We start from the raw sequence: 27,685 nt of genomic DNA on the forward strand, positions 1-27,685 counted from the left end.
ATCCAGTTGGCATCCAACCCAACTAATGCCTATGAACCTGGCACCCTGCCACCCAATAAACTACTTATTTGGGATCCTTCCCTACCTATCTGGCACCCCACCCACACCCCTCCCAGCATCCTACCATCACACTACCTTATGTAAGTACTATTTCACAGCAGCCACCAAAGTGGCTGTCAGAACCTTGTAACATCAAAATACGGCAGCTGACTGCTGTGAAAACTGGGTATGGTTTGCTTTCCCCAAATAGTTCTGCACTTCATAAACACTGTCAGAATCTAAGTGTGGGTCTGCATTTCTGAAGGAGCCCTGAAAAAAAAGAGGGGTGGAGTGGCAATCTCATGTGAAATTGCCAGTGCCCAGAAAATGTGTCCCAATCCGTCAGAAACTCTTTAACAGTGCTTCCCTACAACTATGATGGGGTGGCACAGTGACTAGCACTGCTGCCTCACAGTGCCAGAGACTTGGGTTCAATTCCATCTTGAGACAACTGTCTGCATTCAGTTTGCACGTTCTCCCTAGTCCACCTGGGTTTTTCCGAGTGCTTCAGTTTCCTCCCACAGTCCACAGGTGCACAAGTTAGGTGGATTGGCCATGGTAAATTATCCACAGAGTGCAGGTTAATGCATTAGTCATGGAAATGCAGGGAGGTAGGGTAGGGGGATGGGGATTAGATTAGATTACTTACAGTGTGGAAACAGGCCCTTCGGTCCAACAAGTCCACACCGACCCACCGAAGCGCAACCCACCCAGACCCATTCCCCTACATTTACCCCTTCACATAACACTATGGGCAATTTAACTTGGCCAATTCACCTAACCTGGACTGTGGGAGGAAACCGGATCACCCAGAGGAAACCCACGCAGACACAGGGAGAACGTGCAAACCCCACACAGAGAGTCGCCTGAGGCGGGAAATGAACCTAGGTCTCTGGCGCTGTGAGGCAGCAGTGCTAACCACTGCGCCATCGTGCCACCCACATGGGATGGGAATGGGTCTGAGTGGGATGCTCTACAGAGAGTTGGTGTGAACTTGTTGAGCCAAATAGCCTGTTCCTACATTGTGGGGATTTTACTCTAACATCTACTTGAGAAGATCCAAGTGTATAATGTTGCAGTCCAATACAAACCTGGCTCTGAGCTGACTATTAGACGAGGTCAAAAATCACACAACACCAGGTTTTGGTGCAATGGGTTTATTTTAAAAACTAGTGTCGGAGCACTGGTCAAGGAGTATTTTCAAATAAACCTCCTGGGATTATAACCTGGTGTCATGTGATTTTTGACCGTCTTACCCCAGCACCTCCACATTGTGACTAGTAGATTAAAAAAGTAATACAGCATGGGAATAGACATTTAACACAACTTGTCTGTGCTGACCAAATCTCCCAAATTAAACTCATCTCATTTGCCAGCATTTGGCCCATATTCCTCTAAACCTTTTCTTTGTAAACGTCTTTTAAATGTTATAGCCATACCTACCTCTACCACTTCCTCATCTCCCCACCAGCCCCCAACCCAGATCTAACCCTCCAACTCGGCACAGTCTTCTTGAACTGTCCTCCCTGTCCATCTTCCTTCCTACATATCCGCTCCACCCATCATCATCAACCCACACCTGCACCTACCTATCATCTTCCAAGCAACCTTACCCCCCGCCCCACCCCCTCACCACCCCATTTATCTCAGCCTTCTTCCCCCTCCACATTCCTGATGAAGGGCTCTTGCCCAAAATGTCAATTCTCCTGCTCCTCGGATGCTGCCTGATCTTCTGTGCTTTTCCAGTACCACACTCTCGACTCTAATCTCCAGCATCTGCAGTCCTCACTTTCTCCCACTTCCTCTGACAGTCCATTCCACATACGAACCACGCTGTGAGAAAAAGTTACCCTTTTTCACCCTAAATATATGACCCCCTAGTTTTGAACTACCCCATCTTAGGGCAAAGACCTTTGCTATTCATAGTATCTATGCACCTCATGATTTTATAAACCTCTATAAGGTCATCCTTCAGTCTTCTATGCTTAAGTGAAAAACATCCCAGCTTTTCCAGCCTCTCCTTATAACTCAAAACCTCCAGACCCAGGAATATCCCTTTGCAACTTTAAAAATATGATTATATTCTGGTGACTGATTATTTCATCAAATTCATTTTTGTGAGACAAAACTAAAGATACCTGTGGTGCAACAGTTGCGAACACATTAACCAGCATATTCAGTATTGTTGATGCTCCTCAGAAAATTATGGCTGACTATGACACATAGTTCACTAGTGCAACCTTCCAAGCCATATGCAATATAAGGGGTATTCAAGGTGTAACCTCCTTTGCTCACTATGGTCTCACAGAACGGACTGTATATATGGTGAAGGTCATGATCTTTAAATGCAAAACTACTTGCCAAGATTTTTGGATAACTACATTACATCTATGGACTACGCCTCAAGGCCATGGTTTACCCTCTCTGGCAGCTCTCATATTAGAAGACAAATCTACAAAACCCATCCATCACGCATTCTTATCACCTAACCTCATTTACGTGGTGCCCTACTGAAAAAATGGGAGGAAATGCTACAAGATTATGCTCAACTAGCAAAAGGACAGTTATCCCATTTTGAAACAAGACAAAGTGTCAGAGTTCAAGACCTTACGAATTGATGTGATTGTGGAAAGATACTGTGACATTCTGTCCAGCCCAGACAGTGGTCATTTCTGATGAAGGGCTTATGCTCGAAACGCTGACTCTCCTGCTCCTCAGATGCTGCCTGTGCTTTTTCAGCACCACACTTGTTGACTTCGAGCAATGGTCAAATCTTACAATGAACCATCAATGCATCCAAATTGTACATCTCAACTATCCAACATGCAAGATGATGACTCTGACACTGAAACCATCATATCAGACAATAATCAGATATCCGTGATATACTTCATTAAGATAATTTCAGTAGGAATAGATCCAATCCAATTATATGTCCACCAACACATTATTTTAATGCATTAATATACTGATGTGAATCCTTGTATTTTTATCAGAACAGGTTTCCCATTTTTCAAAATGGAAAGAGGGATGTTGTATTCTTCAGATCTCAAAAAGGCTCTAAACAGCTATACAACATCATAATAAGTGAGGGCTTAGTATAAGAGGTATCTTACTCTGTTAGGTAGCAATTGAGCAAGCAGTTGGTAAATTTGCTAGTCTCTCAGTTACTATGTATTTAAGGAAGCATATAATGCAGACTGGATATGCAAGTCTAAGGTATCATATTAGTGGATTAGTTCTTAATAAACATCTGGTTATCAGACGCAGTAGGAACCCAGATATCTGATGCGTGTGCTAACAAACAGAAAAACACAAGCACATCATTTTTGACTTCAAATAATTTTCCCAAGTCTCTCTCCTATTTCTGGTTTTGAAACTGTAACATGGTATGTTCATTTCAATATGTCTCTGATTCACCCTCCCCAATGTACTGAATTGATAATACCCAAGTATTCCCTTCTCTAATCTTCCCAGCTAAAACATTTCCATTAAATTTTAATTTAAATATTCTTACCAAAGGAATAGAAGACAGTGAAGAAGTAGTCCCAATTTAACATCAGAGACTTAGTGTCCCTTTTTGAGCAAGGTTTTTCTCCATTTATTTCACATTAGGATAATTAGTGGTTTAGATAATTATAACTCTCCTGTACTGTGACGTTCTCTTTATCTGTTCAAATAATTCCATATCATCCTGTAGTTTCAACCTTCCACCTGCCTCTATAGTCGACAGCAATTTCTAGTTATTAATTTTCTTAGTGTTCCTATCTGATTTTTATATCAAAAACACAGATTTCTTTCCAACTGTTTCTAGTGACAATAACTTGGAACCAACATCATATCATCCTCAGCCTCTTCTCTCCACTTCGAATGTTATACACCATGAATTTGGCATTTGTCCCTTAAGTTATATTCAGACTCCCAAATGGCAATTACATCCACACTTCTGTAACAGGACATTGTATGCTACATTTAGATTTGTGCAAAATTACTTTAATCAATATTTTATATGAATCTCACGTGTTCACAGATCTAATTGCTATATTAGTCCCTTTCATCTTTCTACCTCCAGTTGCAAATTTATCTTCAAATAGATCAATATTGTATCCTCCTACCAAGTTTCCTTTTTTGACAAGAAGTAGTGCATCTTTGCAAAATTAGTTGAAAGCTTCCCGGAAAGCCATGCCAAACCTAATTGTACTCCATTGTCTCTTCTACACTCTATGTCACCTGGCAAAAACCTGTTGTTCTGCTTAAACCCGACTTCATTGCTAATTGTTCTCTAAAAAATATTCAGTTCCCTCCTATGTACAGCAGAAAATGATTGTGTTCATCCTGATAATAAGATAGTATAACAGACACAATATAATGGTAAATCACTGGTGCATGTCTCTGTTTTTACATGAATCATACAAGTATGTGACAAATATAATCTTATTCATCCTATTCAATATTTTAATCAACCTGGGTATAAATTGGTTCAGGTAGCTTCTTACCTCAGGAGAAGTCAATTGAGTTGGGTCATCACCAACATGGTTCATGCTGATCAACTTGTCTTCAAGGATATTGACCAAATAATTGGCTATTATACGCTGTTGAACTGGGTTGCAATTCATTTCCAGCAAAAGGATCAGTGGGTACTCAGATGTCTGTAACAAAAAAAAAACACAGCATGAACTTAGACATAGAATTAATTCAAGTTGATGATACATTCTGCACAAGGATACATTTCCTATCAGCACTTCAGAAAAGCCCTTTGTCATTTAGATGCAACAGCAGTTGTTTATTTTAAAGCTTTCGTAAAAAACATTTATAAATTAACATCCCACAATAACAATACATTTACATACGTCACCATTTTTAACAGAAGAGGGGACTGATAAACCAGACATTATAGGTCATTGTCTTGACTCTATTGTGAGAACTTTTCTTCAATTCACAACAAAAATAAAACAGTGAGGTGCAAAGCAATTGAAGAGTTAATATAGATTTGTAAACAGCAGGAAGCACGTGGAGTAATTGAATTGGATTTTTTGAAGAAATCATCAGGTCTACAAATATATTGAGTACAATGGATGGTGCAAAGTTGATTTGCAGAAGACTGCAGCAGTTCAAACCATTCACTCTCATCTTCTCAAGGGCAGCTAGCAATGCAACTCAGCAACAATGCCTATATTCCCAAAAGATTTTTTTTTGATTATCAATGACAAATATTTGATGAGTTTTAATTTATAGCTGTCCTCTTTTTAAACTCAATTATTGGACTTAAGTAGGATTTTTATTTGAATAGTTACAGTTCTGAGTACTGTATTAAGTTTATTTGATGGAGATATTGAACAGTTCTTTCAAAACTAGCTTTAAGTAACTTTAAAAGGGAGGAATTGAAGCAAACATCCAGTTTTGAAAAACCATCAAGAGGGTAATACCTCATTCACTCAAATGCATGACCGTCAATTACTTTGAATTTCAGTCTTTAAAAATCCCAACAAGTCATACCGATCCGGATGTTCCCATCACTACCAAAAATTGAAGTAAACAATTGTAGTGATGTTAAATAATTCAGTATCAAATAGCAATTACCAAACAGGGTTATGCTCTTCATATTCCCACGTACATTATAAAACCTAGACTAGGAAAAGAGGCAAAGCCAAGGCACGCTTGGAGATGTCAAGTGTTGCTGAGAGGCAATGGCCTAGTGTTATTATCAGTAGATTTATTAATCCAGAGACCCAGGTAATATTCCAGGAATGCAGGCTTAAATCCTATCATGGCAGATCGTGGAATTAAATTTAAAAAAAGAGTTTAGAATTAAAAGTCTAATGATGACCATGAAACCATTGTCAAACGTCATAAAAACCCATCTGATTCACTAATGTCCTTTTGATCAGGAAACTGCCATCCTTACCTAGTCTGGCCTACATGTAACTCCAGACCCACAGCAATGTGCTTGGCACTTAATTGCCTCTGGGTAATCAGGGGTGGACAATAAATGCTTAGCCAGGACCACTTGGACAGAAAAAAAAACACACACATACGTTGATCAAGGATTAAAAGCGGTCAACTGAGTAAAACTATCTCCTCCCTAATCTAAGAGCAATAGGGCCAGCTAAAGCTCCATGACATCTGACCTAGCTAAGAGTTAACTCAGAACAGAAAAGATCTGGATTAGATCTTTGATGTCTCAAAATGAACCATATGCTAAAGAACCAAAGTCACCTGGAAGGCTCAATAGCATTGTTGATAACATTTTTGATTATTTTTCTGGCCTAGAAATAAGATTGCTGCCCTTCATATCTGGGTCACTCTATTCCTGTACTAAATATAAATGCTTGCTGTACTGAACCAGAGTTCCCTAACTTCAGCAATGAGCTGCACTACGTTTATTGCTGTTTGCTATTTACAATAACATTAGAATCCCCAACTAAACATTGAAAATTATAAAACCAAAAAGGTGCTCACCTCAAACGCATGAATGTTAATAACTTCAAGCACCTCCTTTACCAGAATGTTGGAAGTCAAGGCGAAGCTATGATATAGTCTTGGCTCATTATCAGGTCCATCCCAGCAAACCAGTTCCAAACAGCGGCAGCCTTTTTTCAAAGCGCTTACAAACCAAAGGAAGAAAATAATGTTCTAATAGATTTGACTGACTTGTCATTTTGTTACTCTAAATCCAATTTCACCCTGAGCCCATTTCTTAGACAACACATGATCCAACAATCAATACACAAACATTCTTTACTTAAATAAAACAAAGAATTATAGAGCTGTTCTCAGTACTCAAGAATGGTCACACGACTCAAAATGTTAACTCTTGTTCTCTCTTCACAGATTCTGCTGGATTCTTCCAGAGATTTATGTTTTTGTGAGTTGTATAATACCTAATACTGATGAGCGAGAGCATGCATACACAAAATGTATATTAAATAAAGTTAAAGTATGTAAATAAGTGCCTCAGAATGTTTTATTACATTGAAGGCAGTGGAGGAAAGCAAGTTGTTCGGATTGGTTTTCTTGAGCTCGCTTTCCAATTTAAAAAACATACAGCACAAACACATGGAATTAACTTCTCATGGGCTTTGATTCAAACAAGGAACAGAAGAAATCTTCTATTATGTTGGGAATCAAGAGAAAGATGCTGTTGGAGTCACAGAGTCATACAGCAGGAACAGACCCTTTCGTCCAACCAGTCCACGCCGAACATAATCCCAAACTAAACTGGTCCCAACTGCCTGCTCCTGGCCCTTTCCTATTCATGTTCTTATCCAAATATCTTTTAAACGTTGCAATTGTACCCACATCCATTACTTCCTCAGGAAGTTCATTCCATATGCAAACCACCCCTGTATCAAAAGATTGCCCCTATTCCAATTTTGGTTTTACAGTTTGCCTTGCATGCTCCATGGACACCATTTCCACCCTTCAACCTGTACCAAGCTTAGTACAGTAATGGTTACAATCATGAAACTGCAGTTGCCTCCACTCCAAAGGGTCCAAATTGCACATGTCATCCTCATGGGGCACGTCGAATCTTTAATCCCTTTGAGTAACTTGCAAACACGCAGGTGTCCCCTCTTTGCACCAGAAGCCACTTAAATGGTCCTGCCATATGAAACAGGAGTAGGCCATTTGGTCAGTCAAGCTAGCCCTGTCATTCATCAAGACCATGGTTGATCTGTCCCAGGCCTCTGCGCCTTTTTCAGTGCCAACTAGGCATAGCCATTAACTTCCTGATATTGCAATAATCTATCTACCTCCTCCTTAAATATGTTCAGTGATCTATCCTCCACAACTCTGAGTTGAGAATTCCAAACATTCACTACCATTTATGAGGGCATTCCTTTGTTTTGCAACTATCTTCCCTGGTTTGAGATGCCCCAAGTGGAAACATTTTGTCAGTCAAGACCCCTCAGAATCTTGTATGTTTAAATAAAGTCAACCCTCATTCTTCTAAACACTAATGAATAATATTTAGCTGTCTTTGATAAGTCAACCCTTTCATCCCTGGAATCAGCCTAGTAAATGTCTTCTGAATTGCCTCCAATGCTGATACTGTATATCCTTTCTTAAATGCAGGGGCTAAAATTGGACATTGTACCCCAGGTGAGGCCTCATCAACACCCTAAACAAACCCCAAGCAATAAAGGCTTAAATGTTATTCACATTCTTAATTACTTGCTGTTTCAGAATATTCACTTGCATTTCCTGTAAAAGAATATCCAGATCCTCTCATGCTGCACTTTTTTGGAGACTCTCTTCATTTGCATAATAGACTGCCTTTTGATTTTTCCTACCAAAGTGCATGACATCATCATTCCTGCAAACACCATTTACCAAGCCACTCACTCAACCTATCTATACCCCCCTTTGAAAATTTATTACATCCTCATCACAACATACTCTCCCACCTACTTTTGCATTTTCAGCAACTTCGCATACATTGCACCCTACTCTCTCACAAAGCATTCAGAGTCAGTAATACAACACAAACAGACCCTTGGGTCCAACTCATCTGCGTGGACCAGATATCCTAAACTGATCTAGTTCAATTTGTCAGCAGTTGGCCCATATTTAAACCCTTCCTATTCATACACCCACCCAGATACCTTTTAAATCTTGTAAGTGTACCAGACTCTGCCAATTCCTCTGGGAGCTCATACCATACACATACCACCCTCTGACAGCAAAAGTTGCCCCTTGGATCCCTTTCTAATTTTTCCCCTCTCACCTTAAACCTATGCCTCCAGTTTTTGACTCCCCTACCCTGTATAGGCTGTTCCTCTTATGATTTTGTATATCTCTATAAAGTCACCCCTCAGCCACCAACGGTCCAGGGAAAAAGGTCCAAGCTTATTCAGCCTCTCTGTATAGCACAAACCCTCCATCCTGACAACATCCTTGAAAATCCTTCTTAACTCTTTCAAGTTTAACATCTTTCCTATCGTAAGGAGACCCAAACTGAAACCAATTTTCTAAAAGTGGCTGACCCAATGTCCTGTACAGCCGCAACTTGATGTCCTAACTCTGATACTCAATGCACTGACCAATGAAGGCAAGCATGCCAAATGCCTTCTTCACCACCCTGTCTGAATTAGATCCTTTGGCATTCCATTAATTACATCTTCACACCCTTAAAAAAGACCCATAATCCTGATTGCGTTCTGTGCATGAATTAATCCTTAACCCATGCTAATACATCACCTTCTGTATTGAAAACTCCTGTCTTGTGCAACAGCCTCTGATATTGAATTTTATTGAAAGCCTTCTGGAAATCTATGTATGGCACTCGTATCAATTCCCCTTTATCAACTTGTTATATCCTCGAGGAAATCTAGCAAATTTGACAAACATGATTTTGTTTTCATAAATCCATGTTGACTCTATTTGACTGTGTTGTTTTTGCGAAATGTCCTGCTAAGACCATATGACATAGGAGTAGAAATTAGGCCATTCAACCCATCAAGTCAGCTCTGCCATTCAACCATAGCTGATAAGTTTCTCAACCCCATTCTCCCACTCTTTCCCCATAAACCTTGATGCTCAAGAATCTATCTCAGTCTTAAATATACTCAATGAACTGGCCTCTACAGCCTTCTGTGGCAATGAATTCCATAGATTCCCCACTCCCTGGCTGAAGAAATTTCTCCTTATCTCTGTTCTAAAAGGTCTTCCCTTTACTATGAGTCTATGCCCTCGGGTCCTAGTCTCACCTACCAATGGAAACATCTTCCCAACATCTACTCTGTCGAGGCCATTCAGTATTCTGTGTGTTTCAATTAAATCCCACGTCATCCTTCTAAATTCCATCAAGTATAGACCCAGAGTCCTCAAACATCCCCATATGTTAAGCTTTTTATTCCTGGGACCTACCATTTCTTCCTAGAAGATGGACTCTAGCATGTTTGCAATGATCGATGTCATGATCTTACTCATTCATTCTTATTGCTGATCAGATACCTTATTTACAAAACTATTCATTAAACATTTTTGCTTGTCACTCACCAAAATGTGCAGTTTCAAGAGGTGTCCATCCCTCATATTACATAAAGAGTCATACGTTGATTAGTAGGGTAATTTAATAGATTTCTGCTGCTCTGATGTCTCCAGAAGTGTTGTGTAGTGCTTTTGGAGATATTGCAGTGAGTTCCTGTATTTTACAATATCATGGCCTCAAAATAAGTCATCAAATTTTAAATTTTGAACTCATAGTTATGAGCAGAAAGAATTGTGTCATATGTTCTCATGTTTCAAAAGGTTTAGCCTGTGAAATCTGTCCTCATAAAATATTTCACTCATTTCAGGTATTAATCTGGTAAACTTCTCTGAATTGCTTCCAACAGTTACATTCTTTTGATAAATAAAGTAATCAATACTGAGCATATTATTCCAAGCTGCATTCTCACCAGTGCCCTGTTAACTGAAGCATAAACTCTCTATATTTGTATTCAACTCTCATGATAAATGATACCATTCTATTAGCAAGTAATTACTTGCTGTTTTCAGCCTGCTCCGACTCTAGATGTAAATGCATGTTTTCTTTAAAACAACAAAAACAAATCACAAATCCAAAACAAAAAGTATTTGTTTTTGCAAGCTCTTCCAGTGAGAATGTGGCACACCAGAGATGGCCCCAATAAAGATTTCAATGAATAACTACAATTTTCAAACCTATCCTTTATCAGGTGCCTGAATATGATATTTGAAGAACTCTTTTTTTTGTACCAGGTACATTCCAACTCTTCTTTGTCCTGGAAATTGCACCAATAATTTAAACCCCTTCGGCAGACTCATCTCATGAAACTCAGAAAGCAACTATCCATTGCTAAACTATTTCCCATTTCCATCTCTGTTAAATAAATACAAGCCTATCCTTTAAATGGCCAACAATTCAGAGGTCATTTAATAACTTCACGGACTCAATTTTTTAACATTTGTTTTACAATTAACACTTCAATACCCAAGTTAAATCGTTTTATTCCTTAACTATATGACTCATGAAATGTGACTTTTTTCCTTGGAACTACAGGAAGGGCAGCTGAATCCATTTATTGGGCAGGGAGGGAATAAAGATGCTCTTCGGAGGGTCGGTGAGGACTCAATGGGCCAAATGGCCCACTTCCACACGGTAGGAATTCTATGATTCTATACAGCAGAAATGCGTGTATAATGGTGGCATCTTTGGACTATGTGTGTGACTGAATGTGAGACGTGACTCCTAAGTGTAATGGACTGCTACGGCTGTGGTGGATTGAGCAGCATTGTGACATTGTTGGTGGTACGGTGGGTGGAATGTGTCGTATATTGAATGGCCTTGACCACCTCTGAGGGGTTTTAACAACTCAGGAAACCAAACGGTTTAACAATATTTTAACATAATTTATTGTTAAATACCAGCCTGGGACAGACAATTCTGCTGACATGTCTCTGGGTCGGCATTATTTTTATATCCAGATGTGTTATCACTGAATTTAACGGTTCCTTTTTCCCCATCACCAGATCACCTGTAGTTTGTTTTTATCTTCCCCCTTCAGCTTTTTAATTTTTTTTTCCTTATCAACCATCTTTAGTGATGTTATGACACACTTCTGTACTGGTGGCCTCTTAGTTCAGAGATAGGGACACTACTACTTGTGCCACAAGAGCTCTGGATCTATTTACAGCCATGCTGGCCAGGCCCAGGAGTAGACCCACAAGGAGGTCCTCCAATCTGCACACACCAAACACACTGGTTGCGTAAAGATCAGGAAAGTGAGGCTGAAGTGTCACCAAAAACACAAAAAATAAACTAAAAGGAAATGCAATCGCCCACAGCCAATATGAACTTGGTCCAACCGGGTCTAATTTATATTTTTTTCTCTCTACTCAGAAGTGTTATCACACACAACTGAGTGACCTTCCCACCTTCAAATTTGCTGTAACTGTTTTGTTTTTGTAAACTACTAACCACCACCAGTAATTACCCATTCAGCGAATTAAACATTTATATGCAAAGCCTTTTAAGGGCTTCATGAGGATGTGTCTGACTCCATTTGTCTTCATAAAGTTCTGAAACTCTCCTGTTGTCTTTGCCCTATACCATGTGGCCTAAAGAATTGGTGGACTTTTCCTGTAAGAGTTAGTAGAGTCCATTCTGTGCATGTCAATCCATTTTGAATGGGTGTTGACGAGGATTAAGAATATAGAGCTCATAAATAGTCTGTGAAATCTGCATGTACTCACACCCAGGGACTCCCCAGCCACTCCCATGGGTGCAATGAGGCTGCTGGTGGGGCTTTTTGGTTTTCCTGACATTTTTTGCACCACTAGACCAGGTTTTCAACACCCGTATCTATGGCAGGTCACCAAACATAGCTCCTTGTGAGCATTTTCATTTTAGAAATTCCTGGATGGCCTCTGTGTCATTTTTGATATATTGGTCACTAGCCTGGACAGAGGATAACCCGGGCTCTCCACAAGATGATGCCAGTTTCTATCTATGCTGAACTCCTGATATTTTGAGATAGAGGGTTTCAGCTCTTCATAGGGTCCTTGTGTTCCGGCATTTAGGATGATCTGATGCAGCTTTGTAGGGTTATTTTGGGGCCTAAGCCTGGATTTGCTTGGAAGATACTGACAGTGTGTCCAAGAAGTTCAAAATCCTGATGACTTCATCCACCTTTGGAGGTGAAGGTAGACTGGTAGATAGCAGCAGACAGCTCAAGGTATCCACATAGGCAATATGTTTCCATGGACGATGTTCTAAGGTATATTCATAGGCACCTCATAGCAGTGCCTAGCACTGGATCTGAGCTGATACAGTGGGAGGAATCATCTGTCTTCCTTGAAGAGGCCAGTCGCTATGGTGAAATGTCAATCAGACATACTGGCAGATCTTTACCATACCATAGCCAAACCTTCTTTATTGATCTAGGCAAACTTCTTTTCTTCCTCCACCCGGGTGCGTGATGCATACATGATTGGACATTCTTATCCTAAATATTTGTTTTTATTCATTCATGGAATGAGGGCATCACTGGCTAAAGCAACATTTATTGCTCATAACTGATTGCACAGAGGGCAGTTAAGAGTCAACCATGTTGCGGTGAGTCTGGAGTCACATGTAGTTTAAAGCAGGTAAGGATGGCAGTTTCCTTCCCTAAAGTTAACCAAATGAGTTTTTCCAACAATCGACATGGATTCATCATCATCATTAGACTCTTAATTTCAGATTTTTATTAATTTCAATTTCCACCATCTGCCATGGCGGAATATGAACCAGAGTCTGTGGAACATTAAAAGCATCTCTGGATTAACAGTCCAGTGATAATACTATTTAGGCCATTGCCTTCCCAATGACATGTAATAATACCACCCCATCCCATAACGGAGGCATTGTAGGGTACAATGAGTGGTCTCAGTGGGTTATAATGAGCTAATAGAGTTGTTGACAGTAGTTGTTGTTTGAAAAGGCTTTCTCTTGCACTTGGCACAACCATTTCTGTTTTTTTTTCAGCAGGGTATGGAGGGGCAACAGCGGGTCACCAAGTTGGGCATGAATCTCTCAGCAAAACTAACAAACAGTAAAATTCACAACTGATCTTGGAGGAACCTGTTTGGGAGAGATCATAGAATCCACTCTTTTCACTATTGCAGACTTTACAGCAAGGCCTCAAGGCCACACTTTCACTATTCACTTATCTGTCTCTGTGCTTTCGTGATTATGTTTTATTGATATATGTCTCTTGATTAAACTTAAAAATATAAGCCACAGATATTAAGTTAGCCTTCAGCAGTGTTTTGTAGAAGAATACAATGGTGCTATTTTCTGGGTCTGCAGATTGGAAGAAGGAAAAATGGCCCTTAATAGAGTGATATGCTCTTCTTGTCAGATGTAGGAGTTGAAGGAGAGTTTACGTGTTACTGAGGATTATATCTGCAATAAATGCTTTTGGTTGTGAATCCTATCAGATCGAATAGAAAGGTTAGAGTGACAGACGCAGTAAGGAATTTACAAGAGTAAGGGAGTGCAATGCATGGCAGTTATAAGAAGGGAGAAAAGTTGCAGATACAGTCACATAGATGAGTTAAGTCTAGGAAAGGTAAGAGAGGTAGGCAGGTAGTGCAGGAACCTTCTGTGGCGAGCCCCATTTCAAACAAGCATGCTGTTTTGGAAAATGGAGGGGGTGATGGATTCTCAGGGGACTGTAACACAAACAGCCAAGTTTCTGGCATTGAGACTGGCTCTAATGCAATGAGGGTTATGTCAGGTTCTAAGAGATCGCTGTGTTCAGGGACTCCCTAGTCCAAGGTACAGACAGACGTTTCTGTGGCCAGCAGCAAAAAATCAGAATGGTGTGTTGCTTCCCTGGTGCCAGGATCAAGGATGTCTCAGTGAGGGTGCAGAATGTTCCCAAGGGGGAGAGGGGCCAGCAGGAGGTCATTGTACACATTGGAACCAACGACAAAGGAAGGGAAAAGGTTGATATTCCGAAGGGAGAATACAAACAGTTAGGTAGGAATTTAAAAAGGAGGCCCTCAAGACTAGTAATACATGGATTACTCCCAGTACTACGAGCTAGTGAGGGTAGGAAAAGGAGGATAGAGCAGATGAATGCATGGCTGAGGAGTTGGTGTATGGGAGAAGGATTCACATTTTTGCATCATTGGAATCTCTTCTGGGGTAGAGGTGACCTGTACAAGAAGGACGGATTGTACCTAAGTTGGAAAGGAAATTTGCTAGAGCGGCTAGGGCGGATTTCAACTAGTCAAGTGGAGTGGTGGGACCCAGGGAGATAGTGAGGAAAGAGATCAATCTGAGACTGGTATAGTTGAGAAAAGAAGTGGGTCAAACAGTCAGGACAGGCAGGGACAAAGCAAAGAACAAAGTAGGGCTGATAAAATAAACTGCATTTATTTCAATGCAAGAGGCCTAACAGAGAAGGCAGAAGAACTCAGGGCATGGTTAGGAACATGGGAGTAGGATATCAAAGCAATTACAGAAACATGGCTCAGGGATGGACAGGACTGGCAGCTTAATGTTTCAGGATATAAATGCTACAGGAAGGTCAGAAAGGGAGGCAAGAGAGGAGGGGGAGTGGCGATTTTGATAAGGGATAGCATTACAGCTGTATGAGCAAGAATATTCCCAGAAATACATCCAGGGAAGTTATTCGGGCGGAACTGAGAAATAAGAAATGGATGATCACCTTATTTGGATTGTATTATGAACCCCTAATAGTCAGAGGGAAATTGAGAAACAAAGTTATCTGAAAGAAATTTAGGGTGGTTATGGTAGGGGATTTCAACTTTCCAGACATAGACTGGGACTGCCATAGTGTTAAGGGTTTAGATTGAGAGGAATTTGTTAAGTGTGCACGGTCGCTCAGTGGTTAGCACTGCTGCCTCACAGCGCTAGGGACCCAGGTTCAATTCCCACCTCGGGCAACTGTCTAAATGGAGTTTACACCTTCTCCCCGTGTCTGCGTGGGTTTCCTCCCACAGTCCAAAGACGTGCAGGCCAGGTGAATTGGCCATGCTAAATTGCCCGTAGTACGAGGTGCATTAGTTAGGGGTAAATGTAAGGGACTGGGAAGGCTGCTTTTCAGTGGGTTGGTGTGGACTTGTTGGGCCGAAAGGCCTGTTTCCGCACTGTTGGTAATCTAAATCATGTACCTACTAGAGAAGGTGCAAAACGACCTACTCGTGGCAAATGAGGCAGGGCAGTTGACTGAGGCGTCAGTGGGGGAGCACTTTGAGGCCAGCAACCATAATTCTATTAGTTTTTAAATTGTGATGGTGAAAAACAGACCAGACCTAAAAGTTGAAGTTCTAAATTGGAGAAAGGCCAATTTTGATCGTGTTAGGCAAGAACTTTCAGAAGCTGACTGGAGGCAGATGTTCACAAGTAAAGGGATGGCTGGAAAATAGGAAGCCTTCAGAAATGAGATAACGAGAGTCCGGAAAAACTATGTTCCTGTTAGGGTGAAAGGAAAAGCTAGTAGATATAGGGAATGCTGGATGACTGAAGAAATTGAGGGCTTAGTTAAGAAAATGAAGGAAGCATATGTCAGGTATAGACAGAATAGATCAAGTGAATCCTTAGAAGATTATAAAGGCAGTAGGAGTATAATAAGAGGGAAATCAGGAGGGCAAAAAGGGGATAAGAGATAACTTGATAACTTTGGTATACAGAGTTAAGGAGAATTCAAAGGGTTTTTACAAATATATTAAGGACAAAAGGGTAACTAGGGAGAGAATAGAGCCCCTCAAAGATCAGCAAGGCAGCCTTTGTGTGGAGCCAAAGAAAATGGGGGAGATACTAAATGAGTATTTTGCATCAGTTTTTACTGTGGAAAAGGATGTGGAAGATATAGACTGTAGGGAAATAGATGGTGACATCTTGAAAAACTGTCCATATTACAGAGGTGGTTGCACTGGATGTCTTGAAATGCATAAATGTGGACAAACCTCCAGAACCTAATCAGATGTACCCTAGAACTCCCGGGGAAGCTAGGAAAGTGATTACTGGGCCTCTTGCTGAATATTTATATTATTGATAGTCATAGGTGATGTGCTGGAGGTCTGAAGGTTGGCTAACGTGTTATTTAAGAAGGGTGGTAAGGACAAGCCAGGGAATTTTAGACCAGTGAACCTGACATCAGTGGTGGGCAAGTTTTTGAGGGAATCCTGAGGGATAGGATGTCCATGTATTTGGAAAGGCAAGGACTGATTAGGGATAGTCAACAATGCTTTGTGCGTGGGAAATCATGTCTCACAAACTTGAGTGGGTTTTCTGAAAAAGTAACAAAGAGGATTGATGAGGGCACAGCGGTAGACGTGATCTTTCTGAACTTCAGTAAGGTGTTCGATAAGGTTCCCCATGGGAGACTGGTTAGCAAGATTAGGTCTCATGGAATTCAGAGAGAACTAGGCATTTCGACACAGAACTGGCTCAAAGGTAGAAGACAGAGGGTGGTGTTGGAGAGTTGTTTTCAGATTAGAGGCCTGTGACCAGTGGTGTGCCACAAGGATTGGTACTGGGTCCACTACTTTTCATCATTTATATAAATGATTTGCATGTGAGCATTAGAGGTATAGTTAGTAAGTTTGCAGATGACAGCAAAATCGGAGGTGTAGAGGACAGCAAAGAAGGTTATTTCAGATTACAACAGGTTCTTGATCAGATGAGCCAATAGGCTGAGGAGTGGTAGATAAATGCGAGGTGCTGCATTTTGGTAAAGCAAATCTTAGCGGTACTTCTCCATTTAAGGATAAGGTCCAAGGGCTTGTTGCTGAACAAAGAGACCTTGGAGTGCAGGTTCATAGCTCCTTGAAAGTGGAGTTGCAGGTAGATAGGATAGTAAGGAAGGCATTTGGTATGCTTTCCTTTATTGGTCACAGTACCAAATACAGGAGTTGGGAGATCATGTTGCAGCTGTACAGGACATTAGTTAGGCCACTGTTGGAATATTGCATGCAATTTTGGTCCCCTTCCTTTTGGAATGATGTTGTGAAACATGAAAGGGTTCAGAAAAGATTTATAAAGATGTTGCCAGGTTTGGATGATTTGAGCTATTGGGAGAGGTTGAATAGGCTAGGGCTGTTTTCCCTGGAGCGTTAAAGGCTGGGGGTTGACCTTATACAGGTTTATGAAATCATGAGGGGCATGAATAGGATAAATAGACAAAGTCTTTTCCCTGGGGTTCGGGAATCCAGAACAAGAGGGCACAGATTTAGGGTGAAAGATATAAAAGAGACCTAAGGGGCAACTTTTTCACACAGAGGGTGGTGCGTGTGTGGAATGGGCTGCCAGAGGAAGTGGTGGAGGCTAGTACAATCGCAACATTTAAAAGGCATCTGAATGGGCATATGAGTAGGAAGGGTTTGGAGGGATATGGGCCGGGTGGTGGCAAATGGGACTAGATTGGATTGGGATATCTGGTTGGCATGGACAAGTTGGACCAAAGGGTCTGTTTCCATGCTGTACATCTCTATGACTCAATAATTTAATTTCTGAGACCTAGAAAAGACTTCAACTCTATTGTGTTCCTTGGAGTCAAAGCTTCTTTTTTTTAAAATGGACTTCACCTTATCTTCAACAGGGTGTAATCCATCCTTATTAACCCTGTGACAGAGGTATGTTACTTCATTTACTTAGAGCACCCATTATTTCCTTTCTTGCTGAGCACCAGCTGCAGAGAATCGATGCAAAACCCACCTCCCAAAACTCTCCTAATGCTGTTTTACATTAGCTCCTGGGATTAAAACATCATCCAGCTCGACTCCCAATCTGCTCATTCCTTGGAGGAGGTTCACTGTGAAGATATCACAAGGACTAACAATACATTGGTGCACCAGGAAATCCTGTCCTGGGTTTCCATTCTCCTTCTTCACAGTTGCAGCAATACATTACCTGTGATTTAGTGTAAGAGGGCCAGGCTGGGACGATCTGGTACTGAAAGTGCACACTGTCTGGCCTCCTGCTGAGCAGTCTGGCAGCCAATGATTAAAATCTACTTGTTTCAATGCTGCAATCCAGTAAATTAAACAGCAGCACTATGTTAGTGTAGCCCATCTCCACAGCAACACATGATCTTGAATTGTCACCCCATGCCCAAAAAAAAACAATCTATTTCTAGTTTTATCGGTTACTTTTAGCCATGCCTACCCAAACTGATGGTAGAATTATTATGTTCATTACAGTGCTGTTAGTTCACTTCTCACACCCATCATTATCTCTTGCTTGAGTGGGAGCCAATCTAAATGAATCTGTCACCCATCCTATATTCAAAATACTCATACTAACAGGATGACAGGAATACCACATCACTGCTAATTAACATTGTTAGTTATTCAACAATATGTTTCATCAATTAGCGCTAAGAAGACTGATAGAAAGAGAGGGCATTTGTGGCACAGTGGTAGTGTAACTACCTCTGAGCCAGGAAGCCCAGGTTCATGTCCCACTTGTTCCAGAACAGGTAAATTTAAAAGAGTTGCAGTTGAGAAGGACATTCCAGCGAAACACAAAACAAAAAGAACATCAGATGAATGTGTCCATCTGTTAATCTACTGAATACGGTGTTGTTTTAAGAAGCAAAATGAAAGGAAAAATTTCAGTAGTAGCATCTTCAAGCATTCATACCTGATTTACATTGTGAGTTTAGCATTATCCTGACAATCAAAATAACATCCTCCTCATGATAATTTCCTAAAAAGTGAAATTTCTACAAAGAAAGTTTGCTCTAACATTCCATTCCAACTAAACTAAGTTAAACACTTTAAACTGCAACTTCAAGAAGTGAAGTACAAATCCATTTGTTTTTAGCAATGTCTGGAATTACAGTGAACTTACATTTGCCTTCTAAGATGTCATTTTACCCATTCTTTCATTTTAGATGCCATTTTAGTTCAATTATTTATGTAAAAATTTGACTCTGGCTCAAAAAATACCATATTGTGAGCTCCATGTATGCTCAAAGGAAAAACTGGAAGAGCAAATGTTTGTAAAGGTTACAGCTCTGGCAGCTGAAACTTTCAGATGAATTAACTTACATGTTCCCCAAACAGATGAGTACTTTTCAATAAGAAATGAAGTTCACTTTCAAATTTACAACAGACATAGGGAAGAAATTGCATTATTCCTATTCTTTCCTTATTCTGCTGTGCAGAATAAGCTGTGAATTGGGACAAATTGGAGGGTTCTTTAAAAAAAATCATAGTCACGCTGGGCCAAATGGAAGTGGTGCATAGGTGGGTGAAGAATCACAGTTTCCCTGAAAGATCTTGCGAATCTCAATAGTATCACACTGATGACAGACATGCAATCATCACACATCAAATCACGCTCCGGTTGCTCCAAAACCCAGGTAAACTCAAAGCAAACCCATGTAGCTACAACAATAAAGCAATTCTAAATACACAATGATCCAGCTTGTCTTTATGCCTATACTCTAAGGGAATAAACTGTTCTATTGAATTCTGCCAGTACAGTGCTCTGTGTGCTTTGCCAATTATGTAGATTATTTTGAAAAGTATTTTCAATATACACCATAAAAAAACGAATCCAGTTTTGGGTCTCCAACCCTCTAAAGTTTTTCATACTTTTTTCTGATACCTGTAGTAACCATATAAAACAAGACTTTCATTTTGTTTTTCAACTGTCCCAGACATGATGCAGTTTGTTTGTGTTGACTTAGGCTCTCGGGCGGAATTAGTCACACAACAGTCTCGACTTGCACTTCCTCCTGGCTTTATCAGTGACTATCAAAGTTATCATTGCCCAGCTTTGCTTCTGGCTCCTCCCGAGGATCTGCTGTTTGCATTTTCAGCATTTTGCACTTGGCCCCTTCACAAAGGCACTAAGCAGATGATTGTTACCATGATTACTAGGGAAGGCAACTATGTAAACATTGTTTCCAATAATGCTAGTCAGAATGGTGTCCCTGGCTTTAAGAGTCTTGTTGTCTTCCCATACGTTCAGACATCATTGACTGTACACGTGGCAATTAAGACACCACCCTCCTGAGCATCCTGGAATATTCATCAACTACAACTTCTGCTACGTTAATGCACAATGCAACCACAAAAATATATTAACCCAGTGTATGCAAACCTTCCTGGTAACTGTCATGTGCTTGCATTCAATGGCATTCTAACTTTCCAGATCTCTCTGCATCTCAAAACAAATATAACACCTGTATTGGACTTGTAGTCGATTCATAGCAGCACAGAACTTCAGAGTGGCACTCAGCAATTTGATCCATTGAATATGCTCTGCCTTTCATGGCTGATCTGGTTTTGGTCTCAACTCACTTTCTTGTCTAACCCACAAAACCCTCGCCTTCCTTGTCTATGAAAACTCTAACTTTGTCTTGAATGTCACAAATATAACAGTATGCATCTAACTCAGATAACTTTTCCAATTTCAGACAGTAAAATAATGAAATGCTTGCACTACCAACTTGGTAGGAAAGAACTAACACATCTCATTGAATCACTTTGAAGCCACGGATGCCTTATCTGAAGCACAATATTGAAGTGGTTTTGAGAACTAATTAATTTTAATGATGGAAAGTCATGCAGGTTAACTCTTAGCCTGTTGCCAACCATTGCACCTGATGCCTGTCATGTGAAGTTTAGTGCCAGAAGCAATAGTTCATGTAATTTGGTCCTAGGTCTGTTACACATATTGGAAAAGTGATAGGGTGTGAAAAAATCATTAGCACTGCTTCAGGATAAATTGTAATGCATTGAACATTTTTTAAAACATCACTGGAATCTCCTTTCTAGTTTACAAGTAAACAAAACTAAAATACTGGAGCAGAAACAATGTACATCTTGTAAAAGATGCTAAATGCTAAAGGTACACCATTGTATCAATGAACATTGGATATTTAGTAGCAATGAGTCAATGAAACTTAATATCCATTGACTTAAATCCATCGCTATACTTAATTAGCAGGAAAAGGAGTTGGAAATATTCCAGTTTAGCAAACGGATTGCGTTAATTTTATCATTTAATTCTTATCTGTATGACTCAGGAATATAAAGATAGAGTGACATACATTTACATTGAGCCGCTCAATCTCAGACCTTCACAAAATACTCTGCAGCCACTTTAATATTTTCAATGTAGAGTAATTGCTCTATTGGAAGAAACATGCAAACTCAGAGCTTGGTTCAACAAACAAAACTGTTAAAATGACTGGAAATCTATTTTAAATGGTGGTGGTGGTTTAGAGATAAACACTTTCCATGGTCCGAGGGAAAATAAAGAAGATGTTCTTCTTTAAAAAAATTTTTTTAGGGGTCCACATGATAGGACAGAGAGGGGCTCAATTTAATGTGTCATCCAAAAATGGACATCCGTGAAGGTGCAGCGCATTCTTTATATTCACTGAGGTATCAATTTAGATTTTGTGCTCCAGTGTCTGCAATAAGACATACCTTAAAAAAATCATAGCAAAGGAAATTATGTAACAGGAGTACAAACCAGGAATTTGAGTATCCAAATCAATGCAGCCTGTATGACTTTCTGTCCACTATTCATTCACTTAAGAGGTGTACCTCTCCAGAGCCAATGATATGCATTCATGTGTGCTCTGTCTTAAAGTTCTTGTACCAGCAAAGTTAATTCATCAAGCCCTGTGTTTCCAGCAACCGATGCTTCAGTAGGAGATGATCAAATATGTCGACTGATCCATGAACCGCTTTCACGAAGATTACCTTTACAAATTAAAAAGTCTCTCTCCCAAGCCATAGTGCACAACTGAAAAAGATAAGTCCCTACCAAATAAATACACCAAGAATTGTTCAACTCAACTAATCTAATTCAAACAAACTAATTAATAGAAGTGCCATGAGGGTTAAAATCCATCAATCAAAAGAAGTTTCTCAATTTCTGGATTCCACAAATGTATATTTTCTTTTGTGCAGATTTTCAACTTTAATCCAATTTTGCTTCTTGAACAGCACCATTGAGAACTCTCAAATATACCTGCTTGATCATTCTGTTTGAATTTTGCTACCAATGTCAAAACCTTCCTGATCTACTGGTTCTTCTAGTTCCAAACTTTTGTCACATGCTCCTTGGTGTATTTAACTGCATACAATGAATCTTCTAAATTATCGGTACCACATAGATCCAGCCCTACAACCTACCAAAACCTTTGCACAATTCCATGTTCTTTGACACTACCAGTGCATTCAGATGTCAAAGAACTAAATTCTGCAATGTTCTCCTTAAATCCTCTTCACTTCTCTGTACTCCTTTAAGGCTATCCTTGAAGATACTCCTTAAAATCTAACTCTTGGAGTAAGCTGTTGTTCATATGTCCCAATCTCTCCCTATGAAGCTGGTTGTAAGGTTTGTCTGGTTACTGCCCTGTGAGGAGAAGGCTCATAAACACTTTTGCACAGGATGAACACAGCAATTTCTTCTGCACTGCTGCACCAAAAATAATAAAGGACTAAATAATTTGCACTTTGAGCTGCGAATTTGTGAAACAGATTGCCAGTTATCGTGGTGAAAACAGACTACATTGAAGCAAAGACTCTTGATTAAAAAGATGGAGCAGAGAGATACACCTTGGTGTTTAAAAAGACAAGCTATGAGCTGAATGAGTAATGGATAAGAAGGGGAATCCAGAAGACTGAATTATCTTTTCTCTTACATGATCCTCTTGAAGATAGACCATCTGTGGACTTTGTTTTCATCGTGTTTGCTTACCACAAGACTCTCCCTATAAAATTCAGGAAAATACTTCTACATGCAGAGAATATTTAATAATTACTGGTCATCTTTGCACACATGTTTACTCTTAAGAGTCAAAATATTTTACTTCATATTCATCCCCTGAAAAGTACTTACCAATTTACATTTTATGTAAATAATACCCTTTTCCTAGCAAAAACATCTCATTGTGTTATGCTCAAGCCAATAGAATGTGCACTAGTCTGCAATGTGATTTTCATCATGGTAAGTGTTTCCTATTAATTACCTACTAATGAGCTGTTGAACAGCTGTAGAGTTTAGTCATACTATATGTACCTGTCTATGATTTGTTTTACCTTTTTAATCTAATATTTACCTCAATAATAGCGTATGGGAGATTTCCATAAAACTACTAAACAGAAGTGTTGCCATACAGGTCCCTGTTGAAATCAACAATATGTGCACTTTTACAGATCAAAAAAATGCAGACAACCAATTATATTTGGAAACATACTGTAATATAATTCCAGATATATGTTAAAATAAGTAACATTCCCATTTGCTTTGATTTATCTCTTTACATGACAAACCTTCCTGCAAGCAGTGCTGTGGTTCGCTCGATTGGAATCAAGCAGGACAATTATTCTTAATATCTACACCAACATCGGCAAACTTTATGTGGTGTATTTATAACACATCTTTTACAAACAAGTAAAATACATTGGCAAGTGCACAGTTACTGTGCAATTCACATAACCAAACAATATATCAACAATTCTTAATGAATAATTCTGACACATTCAAAAGCTTCTAATAACACATTGAAATTTCATACAAATAACCTAAGTTTGCAACTTTTGAAAGTTGTGCACCATGTACCTTATATATCCATTAATGGCACTTTGTTCGATTAGTTGATTGCTCACAAAGCAGGTGTCTTGTGAAGATGCTATGAAATAATTCACCATGGGCAAATCCATACATTGATAGATTTTGGTATGATCTTGATTGAATATGGAACAATCCATGGAGGTTAGGTATCTTAAGAAACCACTGGATGTCATCAACCTTCTTTTTGTTTTGTCTGCACAACAGAATAATGTTTAAAATATTAAGTACATTTTGTTTCTCCCTTCCTGCCCTATATACATATTATATAATTCCAGAGTACAATTCCACAGACATCAGATACCTGTGGTTTCTTTCCAAGTTGCCCATTTTTGTATGCCTGATTCTCGACATTCAACTGTGTTACCAGACTTGAACAGGCACAAGCAAGTTATGGCAAAGTCACAGCCAAGAATCAGAAGCTGATCATGCCTCTTTCTAGTCTAAAGTGACAGAGCACATTGTAGTTTTCCCACTTCCGTTCAGTTGAGTGTAACTAACCAAGCACAGACCAGAAATCAAACATAGCACCTTCCTAAGCAGTGAACTTACTAACAAAGTCATTAAAATAGTCCACAAATGTTTTCTTTTAATAAATAGAACCACAAAATGCATCAGTTACAAATTTTTTTTTAAAAAGCACAAAACGAAGACGCATGCAAATAAATCACAGAGCTGTGAAACAAATTTGAAAGGTGATACTTCCAGCTCAGTAATCTATTGGGAAGAGTGCAATTGGTAGCAGTCAAGACTTTAGAAACCTGAGATACTAGAAAACCAAGCTGTGACAAAATCTTCTGAATTCAAAGTCATTAGTGTTATTCTGTCCAACAGTGTTCGTAATAGCTGCCAGAACAAATGATGATTTTCTACTATTATAGTTGATTAAAGTGTTAGTGCAGATGAATGAGGTGAGTCATTTCACACAGTTCAAACGTTTTATGTGATTGACACAGTGTAGATTTTTTGTAAGGCACTTGATTGACAGTATAGCCCTGTTGAAGACTCAGCAGATCTGCGGGAGGGATGGAGGCAGGATTCTCTACGGACCTTTTCACAGAGAACCCGGTCACTAATACTTACCTTCTTCGTTTATATTATTCTGCCTGTACTCAGCTTGTACCCACATCAGGAGGACAAGACTTGTAAAAGAATTCTGTAGCAGCACACAGCCCCAAAGGAAGAAAGCAATTGTTTGTTGAAATTCACTCTTATGTGGAGGCTAGCACACGAGATGCATCTTCACTATTATCAACATTTCAGCATTCATCATACTTGCAATTAATGTAAATATTCTGTTTGTTTTTTCCCCATCTTACATTCAATAAATGTAAACTTGTGGTTTATCATTTGCACTATGATCTGATATTGTACCATTATTCTATCTATTGAAGTTGAGGAGATCACGGAAGGATAGATAGATGATGGATCCCTGGATTCTGGATTAGTGGTGCTGGAAGAGCACAGCAGTTGAGGCAGTATCCAAGTAGCTTCGAAATCGACATTTCGGGCAAAAGCCCTTCATCAGGAATAAAGGCAGTGAGCCTGAAGTGTGGAGATCCCACTTACATAACAGTACTCTCATGGCACCACAGGTATGTTTTGGTTTGGAAGAACAATGTCCACAATAGCCAGCAACCAGAATCTGAGAAAAAAAATGCATCCAAGCCATCAAGAATAATTTCACAGGCTAGAATGCAACAATTTCAATATGGCAAGTACAGTATAGGCATTTTCTTTAAAAAAAAATTGCTCAATGGCATCCTTCTTCTGATTTTCCATGATGCTAACAAAAGCTAAGGACACAGAGGATTGATACCTTTGTATGTTTTGAAAGGAGAATATTGTGTGGGAGAATACAGTTGCCAATACTGATGCCATAGGTACAAACTCACACACAATAACAAACCATGGGTGAGCTTATTCCCATCTTTTAAAATTCAGTCATGGGACAAATGTGAGGCTAGCATTTATTGCCCATCTCTAGTTGACGTTAAGGAGGTGGTGAGCTGCCTTCTTGAACCATTGCACTCCATGTGCTGTCGATAGACCCACAATACCATTAGGGAGGGAATCCCAAGATTTTGATCCAAGGACACCAAGGGAACTGCAAAAGATTAGATTACTTACAGTGTGGAAACAGCCCCTTCGGCCCAACAAGTCCACACCGACCCGCCGAAGTGCAACCCACCCATACCCCTACATTTACCCCTTACCTAACACTACGGGTAACTTAGCATGGCCAATTCACCTGACCTGCATATTTTTTGGACTGTGGGAGGAAACTGGAGCACCCGGAGGAAACCCATGCAGACACGGGGAGAATGTGCAAACTCCACACAGTCAGTCGCCTGAGGCGGGAATTGAACCCGGGTCTCTGGCGCTGTGAGGCAGCAGTGCTAACCACTGTGCCATTGTGCCGTGGTGAGAGGTATGGCTGGAAGAGTTGTAAATTGTATACAGTTAGAGTTGTAAGTTCCTCTCCAAGTCACTCACTATCCTGACTTGGAAATATAACCTCAATTTAGTTGTTAAAATTAAGTCCCACAGAATCTTGTGATGTCAAGCAAATCCTTGGTCATATTTTACCAAGAATAAAAAACATTGGGAATCCAGATCTTGGTCTGCTCAAGTCAGCTTATTTAAGAATTCACAGTTTGCATTGGTGTTTCCAGTGTTTAGTTTTCATTTATTAAACTGCAATTCAATTTTTCTTCATCTTATTTTATCCATTAGTTGATTATACTAATTTGGATTAGTTTACACTACTTTTTATTGCAATTGTCATTTAAATAGCACCATTCACAGTAGTGAGATTTTTTTTTTGGAATTCTCTTATAATGGCATGATTTTGTTGCAGCCTCCTGGGTGCTAAAATACAGATAGATTGCTAACTTGGCCAAACAGAAGGGGATTCTGGGCACATTGGCCAAGTGAAACTCTGAAATCACAAACCCACACACTAGATAGTGCATGCAAACAGAGCAGCCAGGTGCTAATGACATGAGCATAATGTAAAATATAACATTATGTGCAGGTGAGGTGAACTGGCTATGCAAAATTGCCCATATTGTTCAGGGATATGTAGGTCAGGTATATTAGTTGGGGGTAACTATAGAGTAATAGGGTAGGGTAGGGGATTGGGTCTGGCTGGGTTCCTCTTTGGAGCGTTGGTAAGAGCTTCTTGGGCCAAATGGCTTGTTTCCATACTGTAGGGATTCTATGTTTAATCTCTCTGATTGGCCAGAACAAAGAAAAATCCAGAAAAACATCTAAAAGGTATAAAATTTGGCTTCGCCTGCAGACCTGCTCTTAGAACCACCCTTAGAATGTCTGAAAGGCCCTCTCAGGAAACCAGCATGGCAAGAGACAGAGACCAGCTGACTATTGTGTGTGAGAGAGAGAGAGAGAGAGAGAGAGAGAGAGAGAGAGAGAGAGAGAGTGAGTGAGTGAGTGAGAGAGAGAGAGAATGAAAGCAGCTTTGAGACCTGGAGACAGAGCTACCTAAAGAGAAACTGCACACACTTACAAGAGACTCAGGAAGTATTGTAACCTTAAGGGGCC

The 27,685-nt window shown here is 39.9% G+C and overlaps 1 protein-coding gene across 1 annotated transcript in view; it reads right to left on the minus strand.

Moving 5' to 3' along the window:
* Window positions 1-27,685, minus strand: part of LOC140466713 (1-phosphatidylinositol 4,5-bisphosphate phosphodiesterase zeta-1-like) — a 71,933-nt gene that overhangs the window by 38,652 nt on the left and 5,596 nt on the right. The window contains exons 4-6 of the mRNA XM_072562214.1: window positions 24,113-24,317; window positions 6,499-6,643; window positions 4,536-4,688 (exon numbers count right to left, since the gene is read on the minus strand). Of these exons, the coding sequence (XP_072418315.1) occupies window positions 4,536-4,688; window positions 6,499-6,643; window positions 24,113-24,317 (503 nt within the window). The remainder of the gene's footprint in view (window positions 1-4,535; window positions 4,689-6,498; window positions 6,644-24,112; window positions 24,318-27,685) is intronic.

This window comes from Chiloscyllium punctatum, chromosome 44 (genome assembly GCF_047496795.1).
Source record: "Chiloscyllium punctatum isolate Juve2018m chromosome 44, sChiPun1.3, whole genome shotgun sequence".
Classification (NCBI taxonomy): Eukaryota; Metazoa; Chordata; class Chondrichthyes; order Orectolobiformes; family Hemiscylliidae; genus Chiloscyllium; species Chiloscyllium punctatum.